At 35.6% G+C, this 14,895-nt stretch overlaps 1 protein-coding gene across 1 annotated transcript in view; it reads right to left on the bottom strand.

The window, feature by feature from the left end:
* Nucleotides 1-14,895, bottom strand: part of LOC108692683 — a 51,360-nt gene that overhangs the window by 2,956 nt on the left and 33,509 nt on the right. Inside the window, exons 8-19 of the mRNA XM_018201058.1 lie at nt 12,298-12,465; nt 10,428-10,682; nt 8,418-8,528; nt 8,114-8,335; nt 7,399-7,562; nt 6,213-6,848; nt 3,584-5,571; nt 2,815-3,115; nt 2,449-2,658; nt 2,029-2,358; nt 1,302-1,673; nt 19-247 (exon numbers count right to left, since the gene is read on the bottom strand). Coding sequence (XP_018056547.1) covers nt 19-247; nt 1,302-1,673; nt 2,029-2,358; nt 2,449-2,658; nt 2,815-3,115; nt 3,584-5,571; nt 6,213-6,848; nt 7,399-7,562; nt 8,114-8,335; nt 8,418-8,528; nt 10,428-10,682; nt 12,298-12,465 — 4,986 coding nt within the window. The remainder of the gene's footprint in view (nt 1-18; nt 248-1,301; nt 1,674-2,028; nt 2,359-2,448; nt 2,659-2,814; nt 3,116-3,583; nt 5,572-6,212; nt 6,849-7,398; nt 7,563-8,113; nt 8,336-8,417; nt 8,529-10,427; nt 10,683-12,297; nt 12,466-14,895) is intronic.

Here is a 14,895-nt window from a genome sequence, read left to right as displayed (position 1 = left end):
TTTATATGAGACACGCACCTACGACAGGATAATTAGGTTGTAAAAGTCTGATGTCATCTAAGACAATTAAACCACTGTCCCCATCGTCGAATTCCACAGTAACAAATTTCTCGTCGTGTTGTGGATCAGGTACCATAGGTTTCACAGAAGTTCCCGGATACAAGCACCTATACTGTTGACTCCAATACGCGCATAGTCTCGTACCTGGTGGTAGTTCTTTCGTCGAACTCGGACACACTTCCACAATCTGTGATAAAATATTTTTACTCTCAACTATATGTATATTTCATATTTTCTTTCTCTTACATTATTAGATATCAAAGGAACAACTCAATCCCTTGAATTAAACAATATTTTAATATTTTTAACTTCTATGTATGTCAAAATATTAAAATTGTCAAATTTTAATATAAATAATATTTAAAAATATTAATATTCCGAAAAAATATTAATATTCCATTACGTCAAAGCGTTAATGAATATAGATAAGTAGAATTAGTCAAGTTGAATTATAATATTAATCAAACCTTTAGTAATATTAATATTTTTAAGTTTATTATTTAAATGGCCTCGTTTTGTATGCATATGTAATTGCCTTATGATTATTTTATGAGTTTTTTATGCCAAAATTGATTGTTTTTTTTTCTTTCTATTGTAACAATTGCATAATTGGTCAGAACATAGATGACACATGACGAGAATCAGACTCGTATTTGTTAAATTTAAATTCCAATCAGCGTTTAGTTTTTATTTCGTTTGGACTATAATCTGATAGTAAAGCTCTAGACATAATAGGTCTGTTTTTTATTGCAATGTATATCAGTTCAGAAAGTGCAGCAATAAAAAACAGTTCTAATATAAGGCGACAAAAACAGCAATAGGAATAGCATAGAAATAAGCGATATATAATTGTCGCTTCCCGTTGCATAATGCCGCGAAAGAAAGATACCAACCAATCTGATCTCGTATATAATCTGTAGTATATTCTTCCATCTGCTTCAAAGTTATAGCACATATAAACAGAATGAAAAGTCTGATTGGTAGGCTATAAGGCGATAGACACAAAATTCCAACTCGTCGGAAATTTATCGCTATTGTTTTATTTTATGTTCCTATGCATTGACATATGCATTCCGAATGTTAGATTCCTTTTTTTTTCTATCGTTATTGCTATCGTTATCGTTATTTCTATCGCTATCACTGTTATCTCGCATTATGTTTAGGATTTAATTATAAGGCAATGATTTAAAATAAGTTGATGTTGGCAGAATCAGTTTTAAAGTTAAGTCGAGCCTTATTACCGCGTCTTTTAAGATCTCTTCTCTGGAGTGAATATGCGGTCTATTTCCACGTTCACCATCTAACGTAATAGCATAAACATCAGGTGCTTGTACAGCACTCAGTCTGCCTGCATAGAAGAGACCGCCTATCGCCATGAGAACTCGCAGCTGATCGATGGCCAGATGAGCAGACGTTAATTTGCATCGATTGACAATGCTTTCAGAAGTCCTCGCAGCCTTAGCGCACTGTTTGCACTCCAGGGATTTGCGCCGCTTAGACTCTTTCTTATCACGATTCGGTGATTGCGACGAACTGGATTTCCGCTTCTTTTTCTTCGACTTTTCGTGTCGTAATTTTTCCGGCTCCTCCGATTGTTCTGCAGATTCTGTCTCCTGATACATAGATGAAATTTTATGAGAAATGTTGCATCTTTTTTTCTTATTTTTTGCTAATTTTATTGATTCTATCTATGAAATGACAACACATTAAAGCACTAAAATTGTATGCATAGCTTCCATTAGTTGAAAATATAATTTTATTTAATATTCAAGAGAGAGAGAGATAGAAAACTAAAATAAGATTACTTTTAATTTTTTTAATTTTTCTGATTTATACATACTTTTTTAAAAAATTTTAGGTATTTTTAAGTTAGGAACTTATAATTTTAGAGATATTTGCTAGTTCTTTTTAAATTATTTATTTGCGAAATTGTATAGAAATTTATAAGTGTAGAAATAATTTTATTACCTTGACAGGATTTTGAACTATAGGTTCTTTAGGTAGAACATTTTCGGGTTGTATCGTATCGTTCTCGTCGTCCTCCCAATTTTTTACTTTCACTTCCGCTTTGAGCTTCGGTTTTATTTTGCTGCTATGCTTCTCAAGTTTCACTTCTTGACTTAGCTTTGCTTTTTCGGCGATAATCGAACTGATCACATTTTTATTGTGCAACGGAGTTTGTTTTGCTGGCTTTGTCTTCACTTTTGTAACTTTTTGTATCTTAGCTTGTGGCTTCAGGGAAGAGACTCCTGATTTAAATGGCAACGGAGTATAGCCAATTTTATTATTTATACATTGCTGAAAATAAATATCGAATTGCACTTATTAAAATCAGTAATATATGATAAATGTTTAAAAAATTTTTAATGACAAATCTTGGTAAATTACCTTTGTTTGTAGATGTCTGTTTTTTGAGGACAGTACGTAACCCACTAGAGAACTCTTACTTTTAGGTTTCTTAGCAACAATTGTCTCCGTTAAATGTCTAACACTACCTGAGGTACACGTGAGCTTTCGCGGTCGTCCTACTTTTCTCTTCTTGGAAGCGGAAGTCGAGCTTGCGACAGTCGGTGCTGGTGATGACGTATCGTAGCCCACCTAAAGATAAAAAATAAGAATCATATTTCTAAAACTTATAGGCTTGCATTTACATTGCGTTAGTAATAAGATTTGAACAGTAATAATCAAGTAAATAAATAAGAAGATTAATATATTAATAAATAAAAATATCTAGAGATATATTAATATACATACCGTTCCCGTACTTTTTTCGTCATCCTCTGATGTTGCTTTGCCAGGTAATACTGGAATTGGTGATGTCACGGGCGGTACTGATATCGGAATACTGGGTATATTATCCAAAAGTTTTATATGGCTTCTGGGCTCGCCTAATTTCACGAGATTCACGTTACATTTCGGCATAGTTAGAACAGCTGAAGTTAATGGCGAGGATGCACCAGGTTCCGGTGATCTTGATGATCTCGAGGGTGATTTTCGCGACGGAGAAGTCATAAAATCTTGCGCAGGCGGTGATGATAACGTTCCATGATCAGAACTTAAAAAAGTCATTAATATAACCAAATTATTCAAATTAAAACAGAAAATTAGTATAAAAAAATTCACTATACTCTAACTTAATGGATTTTAAAGATGAAGAAGTTTATCCTTAGTATATATTATAAACCAAATTTATAAAAAAGATAATTTTTTTAAAGAACAGTTTTGCTGAAATATCTAAATATTTAGCTAAATGATCTGAGAATAATTTTATTGAATGATGTAAAAACCTCAAACTAATTGCTGGAATGTAAAAACTTTTTGCAACGTTGTTGTTTATCATGCTTGAATTTCCTACATAATAATTTTGATGATCCAACAAAATTATTTTTAAATTTTCATCTATCTAAATTTTTAGGTATTTCAAAATCATTCTTTTCATGTATTCCTCAAAATAAACCGTATATATTAAAAATAATGTCGAATTGTCTATGTCATATAATTTATCATTTTGATTCACACTTACCTAATGGAAGAATGACTTTTCTTCCGCGGTCTACCAGGAGTTTTCTTATCATCTTTTTTAGGAATCAATTTAGAAAGCTCCTTTTGTTTCTCTCTGTATTGTCTCTGAATATCCGCCATCCTAACTCTCATGTCTAGCTCTGTGGCGTTCATACTTGGCCAGTCGTCTTCGTTATCGCGATTTCCTTTCTTGGCTATGAACTTCTTCGCTTCTAACTTTGTTCGCGCGTTTTTATAGTCATGATTGTCCCTTGCGTCTCTCTCTTCGACGGATGTTTTACGCTTGTTATTTCTAATTTCGCAGCTCATTAACTGTTCAGACATTTTTGACTCGAATGTTTCGCTCTCCGAGTCCAACAGATTGTCTTCTTTCGCGAACTTATCGTAAAGCGCATCAGTACTTTGTAAATTATTAGATGTTTCCGCAAGAACTTGGAGATTTTTAACAACCTTTGTATTGGAGTAACAATCATCATCGTCTCTGTTGAAAGATTGTTCTTCTGAACCAATAGTTGTTTCGTCATTGATTTTATTGACTTCCTCCTCGGAGAAATTATCGATACTCTCTTTTATTTTCAAAACTTGTTTTCTTTCGTTAATTTCCATTTTCTGTTCTTTGATATCTTCCTCGTGATAATTTAGCGATGCATTCTTAGTCTCTTCTTCGCTATCATTGAGTTTGAATCGTTTGGAACGGTAATCATCGATCTCAATATATTTTCTTTTGTTTTCATCTTTTTCGAGAGAACCGCTTCTGCCGAGATTCAACAGTAATCTACCGGCATGTGAGATTTCTTCCGAACTTTCGAGGTTTAATTTCCGGGGAACCTTATCGCCTACCTCCATAATCTGTTCGGCCAGTGCACAGAGTAATCCCAGGGGACTGCCGACGTTGTTGTTATTATTCTCACTCTGCTGACTTACCAATTTGCTTCTAACAGGCGACTTTTCGACATCCGTGTCCAATTGCAAATGTTCCGGCTGGCCGATTCGTTGTTCCAACTGTTCGATGCTGTTTGACAGTAATTCGAGACCACTCACATCAATGGCAGGCTTTTGTCCCTGTATTCTGGACTTTATCTCCGAAGACACGTCTTCGACATGATCGGACTTATGGGTCACATTGGGTCTCGAGAATGGTTGCACCTCACAGCGCCAGACAGTCTTAGGCTTAACGTAAGCGGTGATATCATGGGAGACATTCTTCTCGTTTTTAGTTAGCAATTTTTTATCCTCGAACGCCTTGATATTATTGTTGTTGCTCCTGCTGTCATTATTGTTCTCATTAAATAGGCATTCCCCGATCAAATGCCTATCGTTTCGAGGCGAATGTCGTCCTGATTGATGCTCTGATATTGCAGTTTGCGAGGAAGAGATTTCAGTATCAGTTGTGCCACTCTCCAGAGAGTTCTGACATGATCTTAGAAGGTGCAACTTCTTCGGTATCGTCTCAGAGTATCTCTGCTGCTTGATCTCCACGTTTGATCTTTCCATGGATTCGTTGATTCTTTGAACGTTAGGTATCGCAGCTTCTTGCAAAGCCGCCGCATTTTTCTTCAGCTTTTCCACTACGTTCTCAATACCTGGATGATGAGGCTTCTCCATTGAGTGTCTTTTCGTTATTTCTTGCGGTGATTTCTCACAGTTAAATCTAGATCTGTCACTAGTGGACGTTGGCTCGCACTGAGATGATTCATAGCACACTTCGTAGCAACTGTCGACGGTCTCCTGCTTGATAGCTACTTGTTGTACTTCCTGATCGTCGCAATCAATATTAGGCATGTCAAAAGACTTAACTGTGATTTGGGGCCGGGTTTCGGCGTTTGAGGTATTTCGGTTCTTGTCGCAACTTTCGCAATTGACTCTTGGTGATTCCGTCGAATCAGCTATGTCTGATTTTGTCTCGTTAATCACTGATGCATTCGATGTTTTAGAGCACATTTGATGATGAATGTCAATATTCTCCGAAACAATAATTTTCGATTCGACCTAGAAAATAGGACGATTCTAGATATTATATCAGAAAATATATTCAGAACCAAACGATTCACAAGAAAATTTTAATTGTATATATAATTGTATATATAAAATTATATATTAGGAAACAAATTTAAATAAAATTAGCATTTTTAACAGCAATCAAATGTTTTGTTCATGTAACAGAAAATTTAGTTGTTTTTTTTGTTTTTTTTTCCTTTTAGCTTTTTAAATAACAAAAATATTCGCTTATAGCAGTTAAACAGGTAGTTCAATTGATATAATTAAATTTTCATTCGGTACATTTTAATCAATTACTTTATTGTTACAGCAAAATTTTGATTCATAAAACAAAATATTTTTCCTAGTGTAACACAAGATTACATTGTTTTGTTTTATAAACTTAAAAAGAATTAACTTAAAAAATTTTAATTAAAGTGTACCGATCAAAAATATTTGTTTATATCAAATATACATCGTTTGTTGATATAAACAAATATTTTTGTTATTTAAAAAGCAGAAAAGTTTATTGAGGCAATTAAATGTTTTGTTACATGAACAAAATATTTAGTGCTGTTAAAAAAGCCTTAATTACCCCAAAAACATTATATTTGTTTTCTAATACAGAAAATTTTAAACAATTGTAAGCTTACCTCCTTTTCATGAATATTAGGATCTTGCACAATATTCTCCTCATCTTTAGAATAATCATCTCGTTGATCTATGTTGACGTCTCTTCTCCTTGCGAAGAATTCCAAGTTCTCATGGAAACTATCACAGTTCTCTTCAGTGATCTCAATGATTCTAGCGCCGAGTCTGCTGCCCCTGCTACAGATAGGCGTGATCTTGTCGTCCTTGCAAACTTCTTCGTCAACATCTTGCTCAATCGCCTTCACAAGACCTCTCCCATCTTTCGCCGAGTATTTAGCGCAATCGGCCATATTAATGATTGTATTCTCCGCCTTGTCTACTTTGGTTACGATGCCGCATACGGTTGGATTTACAGTAGTCGTAGTTGTCGTGATTCTGACGACATTGCAAATCCTCTCCGTCGGCGATGGCACGATCTCGAAATTCGCAGCGGTTAGATTCGTCCCCGTGGATTGGGACGCGACCTGGCGAGGACTCAGATTCTGTTCCTGCTTCACGAGAGTCTCTTGCTTATCCTCGGTGTCTTCGGGAGCATCGGTTTGATTTGAGGCATCCTGAACCCCGAATGATGGTTCGATCGCATGAACCGTCGCCGATATTTCCGGAGGTGGTGTCAGATATGAGACCGGCGATGTGGCCTTTGTAAAAATTTTGTTCTTATTATTAAAAAATTTCGGAATCTCAAATAAAAAATGTCTTTCTATTTTATTGTTACTATAACATTTTCTCTAATTGCTCGTGCATAAAAGTATCACAAAACAGATGCTAACAGATTTTTTTTTTTTTGTATGCGCTCTTGTATGACAGCGCTCTCTAATTTTTTAAAGTCAAGATTTAGTTATTGTTCCACGCAGATATCGTAAGATTTGTGTTTTGCGCGAGGAAAATTAAAAGAGAAAGACCTTCGGATGAGAACGGGGGAGAGGGAAGGCGGGTGCAGTGAAGTGCAGCAGTAATTACGTCAAACTCCGGGCGCGGTCCAGCCATTCGCATAATGTGGAAACGTTGTGGCACATTGTATTAATCATGGACAAACCCGATTTGCATCGCTATCTGCATAGATATTGCGCCGGCCGGCCGGCCGGCCGTTCGGTCGTGCAATAATTCGCGTTGCGCGTTGCATACCGCGCTTCAGCATAGGCGTGCATGGTGTTTAAACCTGGTGAAAGGTGATGTTACTTATATTACCTGTGACCTGCAGTGCGTAGTAGTTGGCTCGGCTTGGCTGATTTGCACCAGCGCCGGCGCTTGAGGGTAATAATGCAATGTGGTAACCAGAGCTGTGTCTGGTACCAAAGCGCCCGTCACAGACGTCATCGTTTGCAAGGCGGTCTTCGACGATTCGGTGGACGCTGCGGAAGATTGGGAAACGTCTTATGAAATAAGCGGTTATGAAATAAGTGAATGCTGCTTAAGTATCCAACCACTTAGTCTGATTGTTTCTTTCGGAAGTTAGGAAGTTAGGAAAATTAATTTGAACTTGCAGTGCTTCGTTTTTAATTATGCAACGTTTTAGTTGAGTAGCGTGGGATATCATCGGTAATATTGTTTTAATAACGTAAGACTAAAGATGGACATTTTGTAATTTTTGATCTGATACTGAAGATGACCTAATTTAAGGTCGAAACGTTTATCATTACATTATCAATGCATGCATTCTAGTATGAAGGATAAATAGACTATGTCCCCTCAATATCTTGGCTTTTATTCTCCTTGAATAATTATTTTTAATTTGATCAGAAAGCTGATACTATATAGAAAATATTTTTTTAATTGTAAAGAAATTTCAGAAGTGTTAAAAACATGTAACAATCATAGTTCCTTATATTCGTTTCTTTAAAAAAAAGTTATTTCCTTTGTTTCGAACTCTCTTCCTCCCTGCTAAAAGAATGGTTTTACGTACTGATTATGGTTGTTGGACTGTTGCTGCATTCCGTCTCAATCTTTACTATCGGCAGCGCGCTTTGTTGTTTTCTTTTGTTCTCGGTCAATACTAATCGCGCGCCGCCGATATCACCCAGAAGTTGTATCGAGGGTGGAGGCGGTGGCAACAGGAGTGGCGGGGGTGCAACATTATTGTTGTGGTTCGAATAATTCGGCCACACTAGAGCCTGCTGCATTTGTTCTGTTGAAAGAAATATGTAAAAATTGATTTTTGCCGCGCGCGCATTAAGAGGGATATGTTTAGAATTGCATTCCCGCATTACCCGCAGCGTGAATAAGGAGAATGTGTCCGGTTGTTGGATCGCGAACTAACTGTAATCCACCTTGCAGTCCAGAGCCCATCTGCGGAAAGCCGACCGGCTCCGTTGGCATCGCTGTAAAAGCAATATCAATTTCTCATCCTTTGTGGAACTGTGGATTAATTTCGATTGTTTCATACATATTTATGTTATACTTTTACAAGCTGGAAAACTGGAAATCGGGAGAATGTCAAGGAAATTGAAAAGGAATGGGGAAAAGGAATTTTTCGAAATTTCTGAAAAATTAATATTCTTCACTTTAATATATATACATCACACTTATGTGTGGTTTTGGAATACTACTAACTTAATAATTAAATGCAAGCAGTACTCAAACAACATTTACATTGCTACGTTAAATTATTCTTTCAACGGAATATTCAATGATTTCCAAATCAAGAAAAAATATAAAAAATTTGAAAATATTATTAAAAATCAGGGAAAATAATGAAATTTTGTTTGAAAATTAGGGAAAAAATAGGATTTTAAAATGAAGAATTTTGACAACTCTGTTATACAATAATTTGATTGGGCACGCTTTTGGCTGCATAAAAGCTTAAAAAATATTCGAATTATTGATTTTGTGGATATTCTCTTTTTGTTCAGTAATCTTTCATATCGTAATTTTAATATTTGTCCCAAGAGAACGAAGAGATTACTGTTGTTTTTATTTGAATATCTATCGGAAGAGTAAAAACGGTTGGTTTTGCAACTTGTATTTTATCACGCTTTAACGCGTGAATTTTTGTCTATGTCTGAACGCCTATCGAGCGACGAATTAAATTAAACGGGTATGCGTGAATGATTTACACAGCGCGAAAATACGCGCGCGAGCTGCAGACCGGGCGATGTAGTTCAGCGTTATTTGGATAAATGTCACTCGGTCAACGAGGCCGGGGAGGTCAACGCGAGGGGTGAATTCGATCCAAAATTGTGTAGGGTCGTTCGTTAGTGGCCCAGTTAATCCCTCACGCCGATAGATGCGATATACGCACATTGCGAAATGTTAATTAATTTCATCCTTTGTTCATTGATACGATCCGTTATCGTAAAAAATAAACGTTATGCAAATTTACGTTCATGCAGGTAAATATTCTCATATACGCTTCTCATATGATACGCGCTACTCTTTCATCAAATTTTACTTTTGTAAACAATCAAATACACACGGTTTGTTAGTACAGAACAAATATGATTTAATTAGCGTTAACCGAATTTTATAGTCCGTTTCATTGCAATCGAGAGGGACTCCGAGGGACTCATATTTTCATAGTTTCATATAAAATTTCTCATATAAAATCTTTCGTTACTCTCCAATTACCTTGATTTTCAAATGTTAACATAAATTATCTATCTTGAGACACGAAATTTCGCATATCTCTGATTTCGTTTACTATTTTCATCCAATTTCGATTCGTAAGATTTCGTTTACTATTCGCAGAAAAGATTTTGTTAATTTAGCAAGCCATACCTTTAATCGGTGATCGGTAAATATGTAGCAACAAATTTTGTTGTTGTATTTGCTGCTACACCAACCAATTATTAGTTACAAAAGCAAACTATAGAATCTAATCTATCTTTTGGATAGACTTTAGGCTCGTTTACATAGAATTCGTAGATGATCGTGGAATCTTAAATCGTAGGAAATCGATCAAACACAGTCAAATGTAGGGAGAATACTTGATTAGAATTGGCCAATTTCTTACGATTTGGGATCCTGCAATCGTCTGACTTTTACATATATATATATATATATATGAGTCTTTAATTTGCGATACTATTGATTATTTGTTACATTGACGAATTAATTTGCAATCGTAACAAATCGATCGATTTTTTAACAAATATCACATTTGCTTTCCCTTGATTTGTTCCTATAACAAAATCATTTCTCTCAGTGCGAACTCAATTGTACGAGGTCAGGGTGATTTCGCATATTATTTTTCTAATGATAATCGACTGCGGATTACCCACCTGCAGCCGCCGTAGCTGGATACTGCCACAGTGTGGGCGGCCAAGCAGCAGCGGCCGTATCGGCCGTGGCCGCCGGTCCGCCGCTGATGCTGCCCAGGGTGGAATTCAGGCTGGAATTCAGACTGGAATTCAGGCTCAGCGAGGGCGCGAGAGCTCCGGAGGGAATGGCAGCGAGGTGGGCCGCACGATCCTCCCCTCCAGGCCCTCCGCAGTGCACCAGGGTAGTGCCGCCTACCGCCATGGCCGTGCTGGAACCTACAACGGACCCAGGATTGTTCATCGAGATTCATTCACCGTGAATATCAACAGAGATCGAGGGGAGTATCCGTCGGTGGCAGAGAGCGGAATCTTTAAGCTACGGATGGTTCTCTTTCCATCAAATGACAATAAAAGTCAGCAATTCGAGAAATTAGATGAGCATTAGTTTGGATCTGCAATATTCCAGTCCTTTTCAGATTTGCGTTATAAAAAGGATTAAAATATCGTCGAGTCCGTGATATTTCTGAATATTTTAAGGTAATACGAGTGAAAGCATAAGAATTCTCGAATAGAATATCGAAAAATGTTCATATACTGATGATTATTAATAAGATTATTAATAAGAAAGTTCCATGAAAGTTTCAAAGATAACTATAATTAAAAATCTGTACTTGGAGTCTACGTAAAACTATATGCATTCTTTTCTATGGCATTATTTTCGAAGCAGTATTAGTTCACAATATTCGGATTTCGATGAACATCGGTCAGATACGATCCGTCATATTGCACAATATTCATTTTTAGATTTGCATTATGAAACGGATTAAAATGTCGAAACTATGAGATTTCTGCAAATTTTTAAATAATAGATAAACGATAAAGAATTCTGGAAATAGAGTATCGAAATAAAAAGATTCAGTTCATATATAATGATAATTTTATTATATTGATAAAAAATTTCCATAAAAGTTTCAGAGATAGCCAATTAAAAGTTCGTACTTAGAATCTACGTAAAACTATGCATTCTCTTCTATCAATGGCGTCATTTTCGAAGAAGTATCGTCATAAAAATAATAGCCTCAGGCCTGCGGTAATAGCGGCGATATTTTTTCGCAATAAATTACGCTCAAGATACGAGATAATAATGCAGCAGACAAATCGTTCATTCCTTAACATTAATAAAGCGATAAGTGTAGAAAAGTTAGATCGGTAAAAAGTATATATATATATATATATATATATATATATAAAGTATATACAATTGTTAAAGATTTTTTTCATGCGCGACAAATAAATTTTTGAAAATAATGCTAGCAAAACCTAAGTGAGCACTCTTTAATATTCGCTTTAAAGTTGCAACTTGAACGATCACACTACTGAAAACATGCTGCGCGTAATTGGATACCATATATATTGCATGCAACTGGAAGCTGGGCATATTCATTTAAAAGAGATATCTTTTAACTGAAACAAACTGTTGTAAAAGCGTACAGGTTTATCGAAGTCTAACGCTAATATTTGATCACATAATATTCCTTTAGATTCGATTCGATGTTGTACTCGATATAAAAAAGTAACAATCGCGCGGTTACTGGAACGTAGACCTTGCAAACAATTTTACATTGTAACGTTTTTCAATTAACGGTATTGAAAGAATTCACATTTTTGTAAAGAAATCGCAATACTATTTCTTCCATTTGCACTTTTTGCATTGCTCTTTCATGCTGACGAGAAGCACAATTCTTACATGCGGAGTCCGATGTATTCGCGTTATCGAATGTCGATTTTACGTTTGCGAATAAGAATGTGCCAATGTTAACGCTCGCGATTTCATTCATTGCGTCTAGAAATAGAATTTCATAATCACGATATCTTCGTGAGAAAAACTTACCTAGACTGTCCGGCTGGAAATGATGATAACTCGTTGCGTGATGAGACGTATGATGACTTAAGGACACATTGCGCATAGACGTCGAAGTTTCTTGATGCTGCAATCGCTGCCTCGCCACAGCAATGCCAACCGGTATGCCACTGGCTCCCGCATTAGAAACGGCTATCCCTGAAACGATTAAGGAAATCGCGCGTGAATCGCAACGAGAGAAACTGCGATGCTACAGTCGGCTCGATCGTAGACTCGATTCAAACTTAAAAGTATATTATAATGAAGCACGAACAGAAATGATTCTCAAAAGTACATTAATTGATAAAATCTATCATTGAATATCGATCTTTCATTGAATATTAGATTTTTCCTTCTTTTAATTTTGTGCATTTTAAATACATATCACGCTTGCAAGTAAAAATCAAAAACTCATTGAACTATGAGATTCAAAAAAACAAGAACCGATATTTTGTTGAGTTCAGTTTTATGCTGTCGTAGAAAAAATGCATGAAAAAATATTGATGGCTGTAATTAACAATTCATAAGATTTGTTCTTTTTAGATGGAGACTTCTTGCACAGTTCATCTATTTACTTTTCTCTTCACATTGGCTCGAGGAAAAAAAGAGAAAAGATGAACCGTGCAAAAAGTTCAGTTAAAAAACAGACCTATTGTTTTACGTATTGATGTTGTGAACATACCAATTGAATTTAAAACTATTTCAATTTAGACTTTCAATCTATAAATTTTAGATAAATTGTAAGTACAATCGTGGATAAAGCAACGCAATTTAACTGTCCACAACTTTTTATCTGAAGTGCATTTATCTATATCATCTTCTCTTCTCTCTTCTCTTCTGGATTATCGATCTTTTTCATTAAAAAAGAAACTTTTTCTTCAACGCATTAAAATTTTACCGACTTACCGTGATTTACGAGGATTTCGTCAACGTGCTTCAAAATAGGGAGTTTTTGCAATAACGTGAATCTGGAATATGATGAACGCTAAAATCACGTTATTCTTTTCTTAATTAGTTATTAAGAAGAAGATAACCTGACTTTAATGTTCACCGTATCTGAATAAATGATATTGTAAAAACTCCCTATTGTATTTAACATGGAATGGAAAGTTACTTTTTAAAAGTAATAAGTTACAGTTACTCGTTACCGAGTAGGAAAAGTAACAAGTTACCATAACTAGTTACCGATTTTTAAAAGTAACTCGTTACAATTACCGTTACTTGAAAAGGTAACTTTTCATTACTTTTCGTTACTTTTCTGTTACTTTGTTTTAAATCGACGACTGCCAATCACAGTGAACGGGAAGTCTAAGGGCTTTTCTAGTTTCAAGTGTTATCCACTGTAAAAAATTGTTGTGTAAAATTACAATTATTATACTGGATAATTTTGAGACTCACTATAATAATTGTAAACGTTCACATGTTTGTAAATTTGCAATATGCAAATAAAAAAAATTTCTTGGTTTGTAGCTAAGCAGATTGTAGAAGCAATTACAATATGTAGTTACAGGAACAATAATATAACGATACATTTCGCACTATATATCATTATACATTTAATAACAATTGTGAAATATTTCTGTTATATTACGTAATATTACTAAAATTTGGATAATTACAGAAAATATTCAAAATATTCTGCTATTTACATAATTTTCAATATAAATAAGATATATTTACACAATAAAAGTAAATTTACATAATTTTTGTAAAATTACATAATTTCTGTAAAATTGCAGGATTTTTTATATTTACAAGGGCTAATCGTGTAATCTATTTTACATCTATTATATGTGTAAATTTACGAAATTTTTTTACAGTTAAGTGGCTTGTGTCGTATCGTGTCCAATCATGTGCAAAGTAACGATAAAAGTAACTAATAAAACTCATTACCGTTACAGTTACCAAAGAAAAAACACAGTTACTAGTAAAGTTATCAAAAAAGTAACTTGTAATTATAACTTCGTTACAAGCAACGAGTTACTTCCATTCCCTAGTATTTAGTTAGATCACCGTCTCTATCTACCCGTTTGCTCTTCTTAACGTTAGGGAGTTTTTGCAATACCATATATCCAAATATGGTAAACGCTAAAGTCTCGTTATTTGATAGAAAGTCGAACTATGCATGTGAATGATTTTAGCGTTTACCATATTTGGAATAAACAGTATTGCAAAAACTTCCTATTATTCTCGCGGTACTCAACCCTTCGCATTTTTTCACCGGAACGCGGCAGTTGATTCGGAAGTGCATTCATTTAAATCACCATCTCGATCTTCCCTTTCCCCGCACCTCCCTCGCTTCGTGCTCTTTCTTTTCTTTCCTGTTCGCCGTTAGCCGTCCGCCTCTTTTCTCCGCACCTTCGGCGACACGCGTTATGCTCGCATGACGTAACACATGTGGGCATCACGCACCGGCACGAGGTGTACCAGGGAGTGCGGATGTGTCAGGACCGAAGAGAGGGTCGAGACTCTTTCGAACCACGCCTTGTATTTGCGTCGCCATGCGTGCCACGCACCTCCTACTTTAACGAGACTGTCTGCCTGTCTGCCGCTCTCCTTCTCTCTATCTCTCTCTCTCTCTCTCTCTCT

Source organism: Atta colombica, unplaced genomic scaffold, assembly GCF_001594045.1.
Source record: "Atta colombica isolate Treedump-2 unplaced genomic scaffold, Acol1.0 scaffold78, whole genome shotgun sequence".
Taxonomy (NCBI): domain Eukaryota; kingdom Metazoa; phylum Arthropoda; class Insecta; order Hymenoptera; family Formicidae; genus Atta; species Atta colombica.
This window is presented reverse-complemented; position numbering and strand designations above follow the sequence as displayed.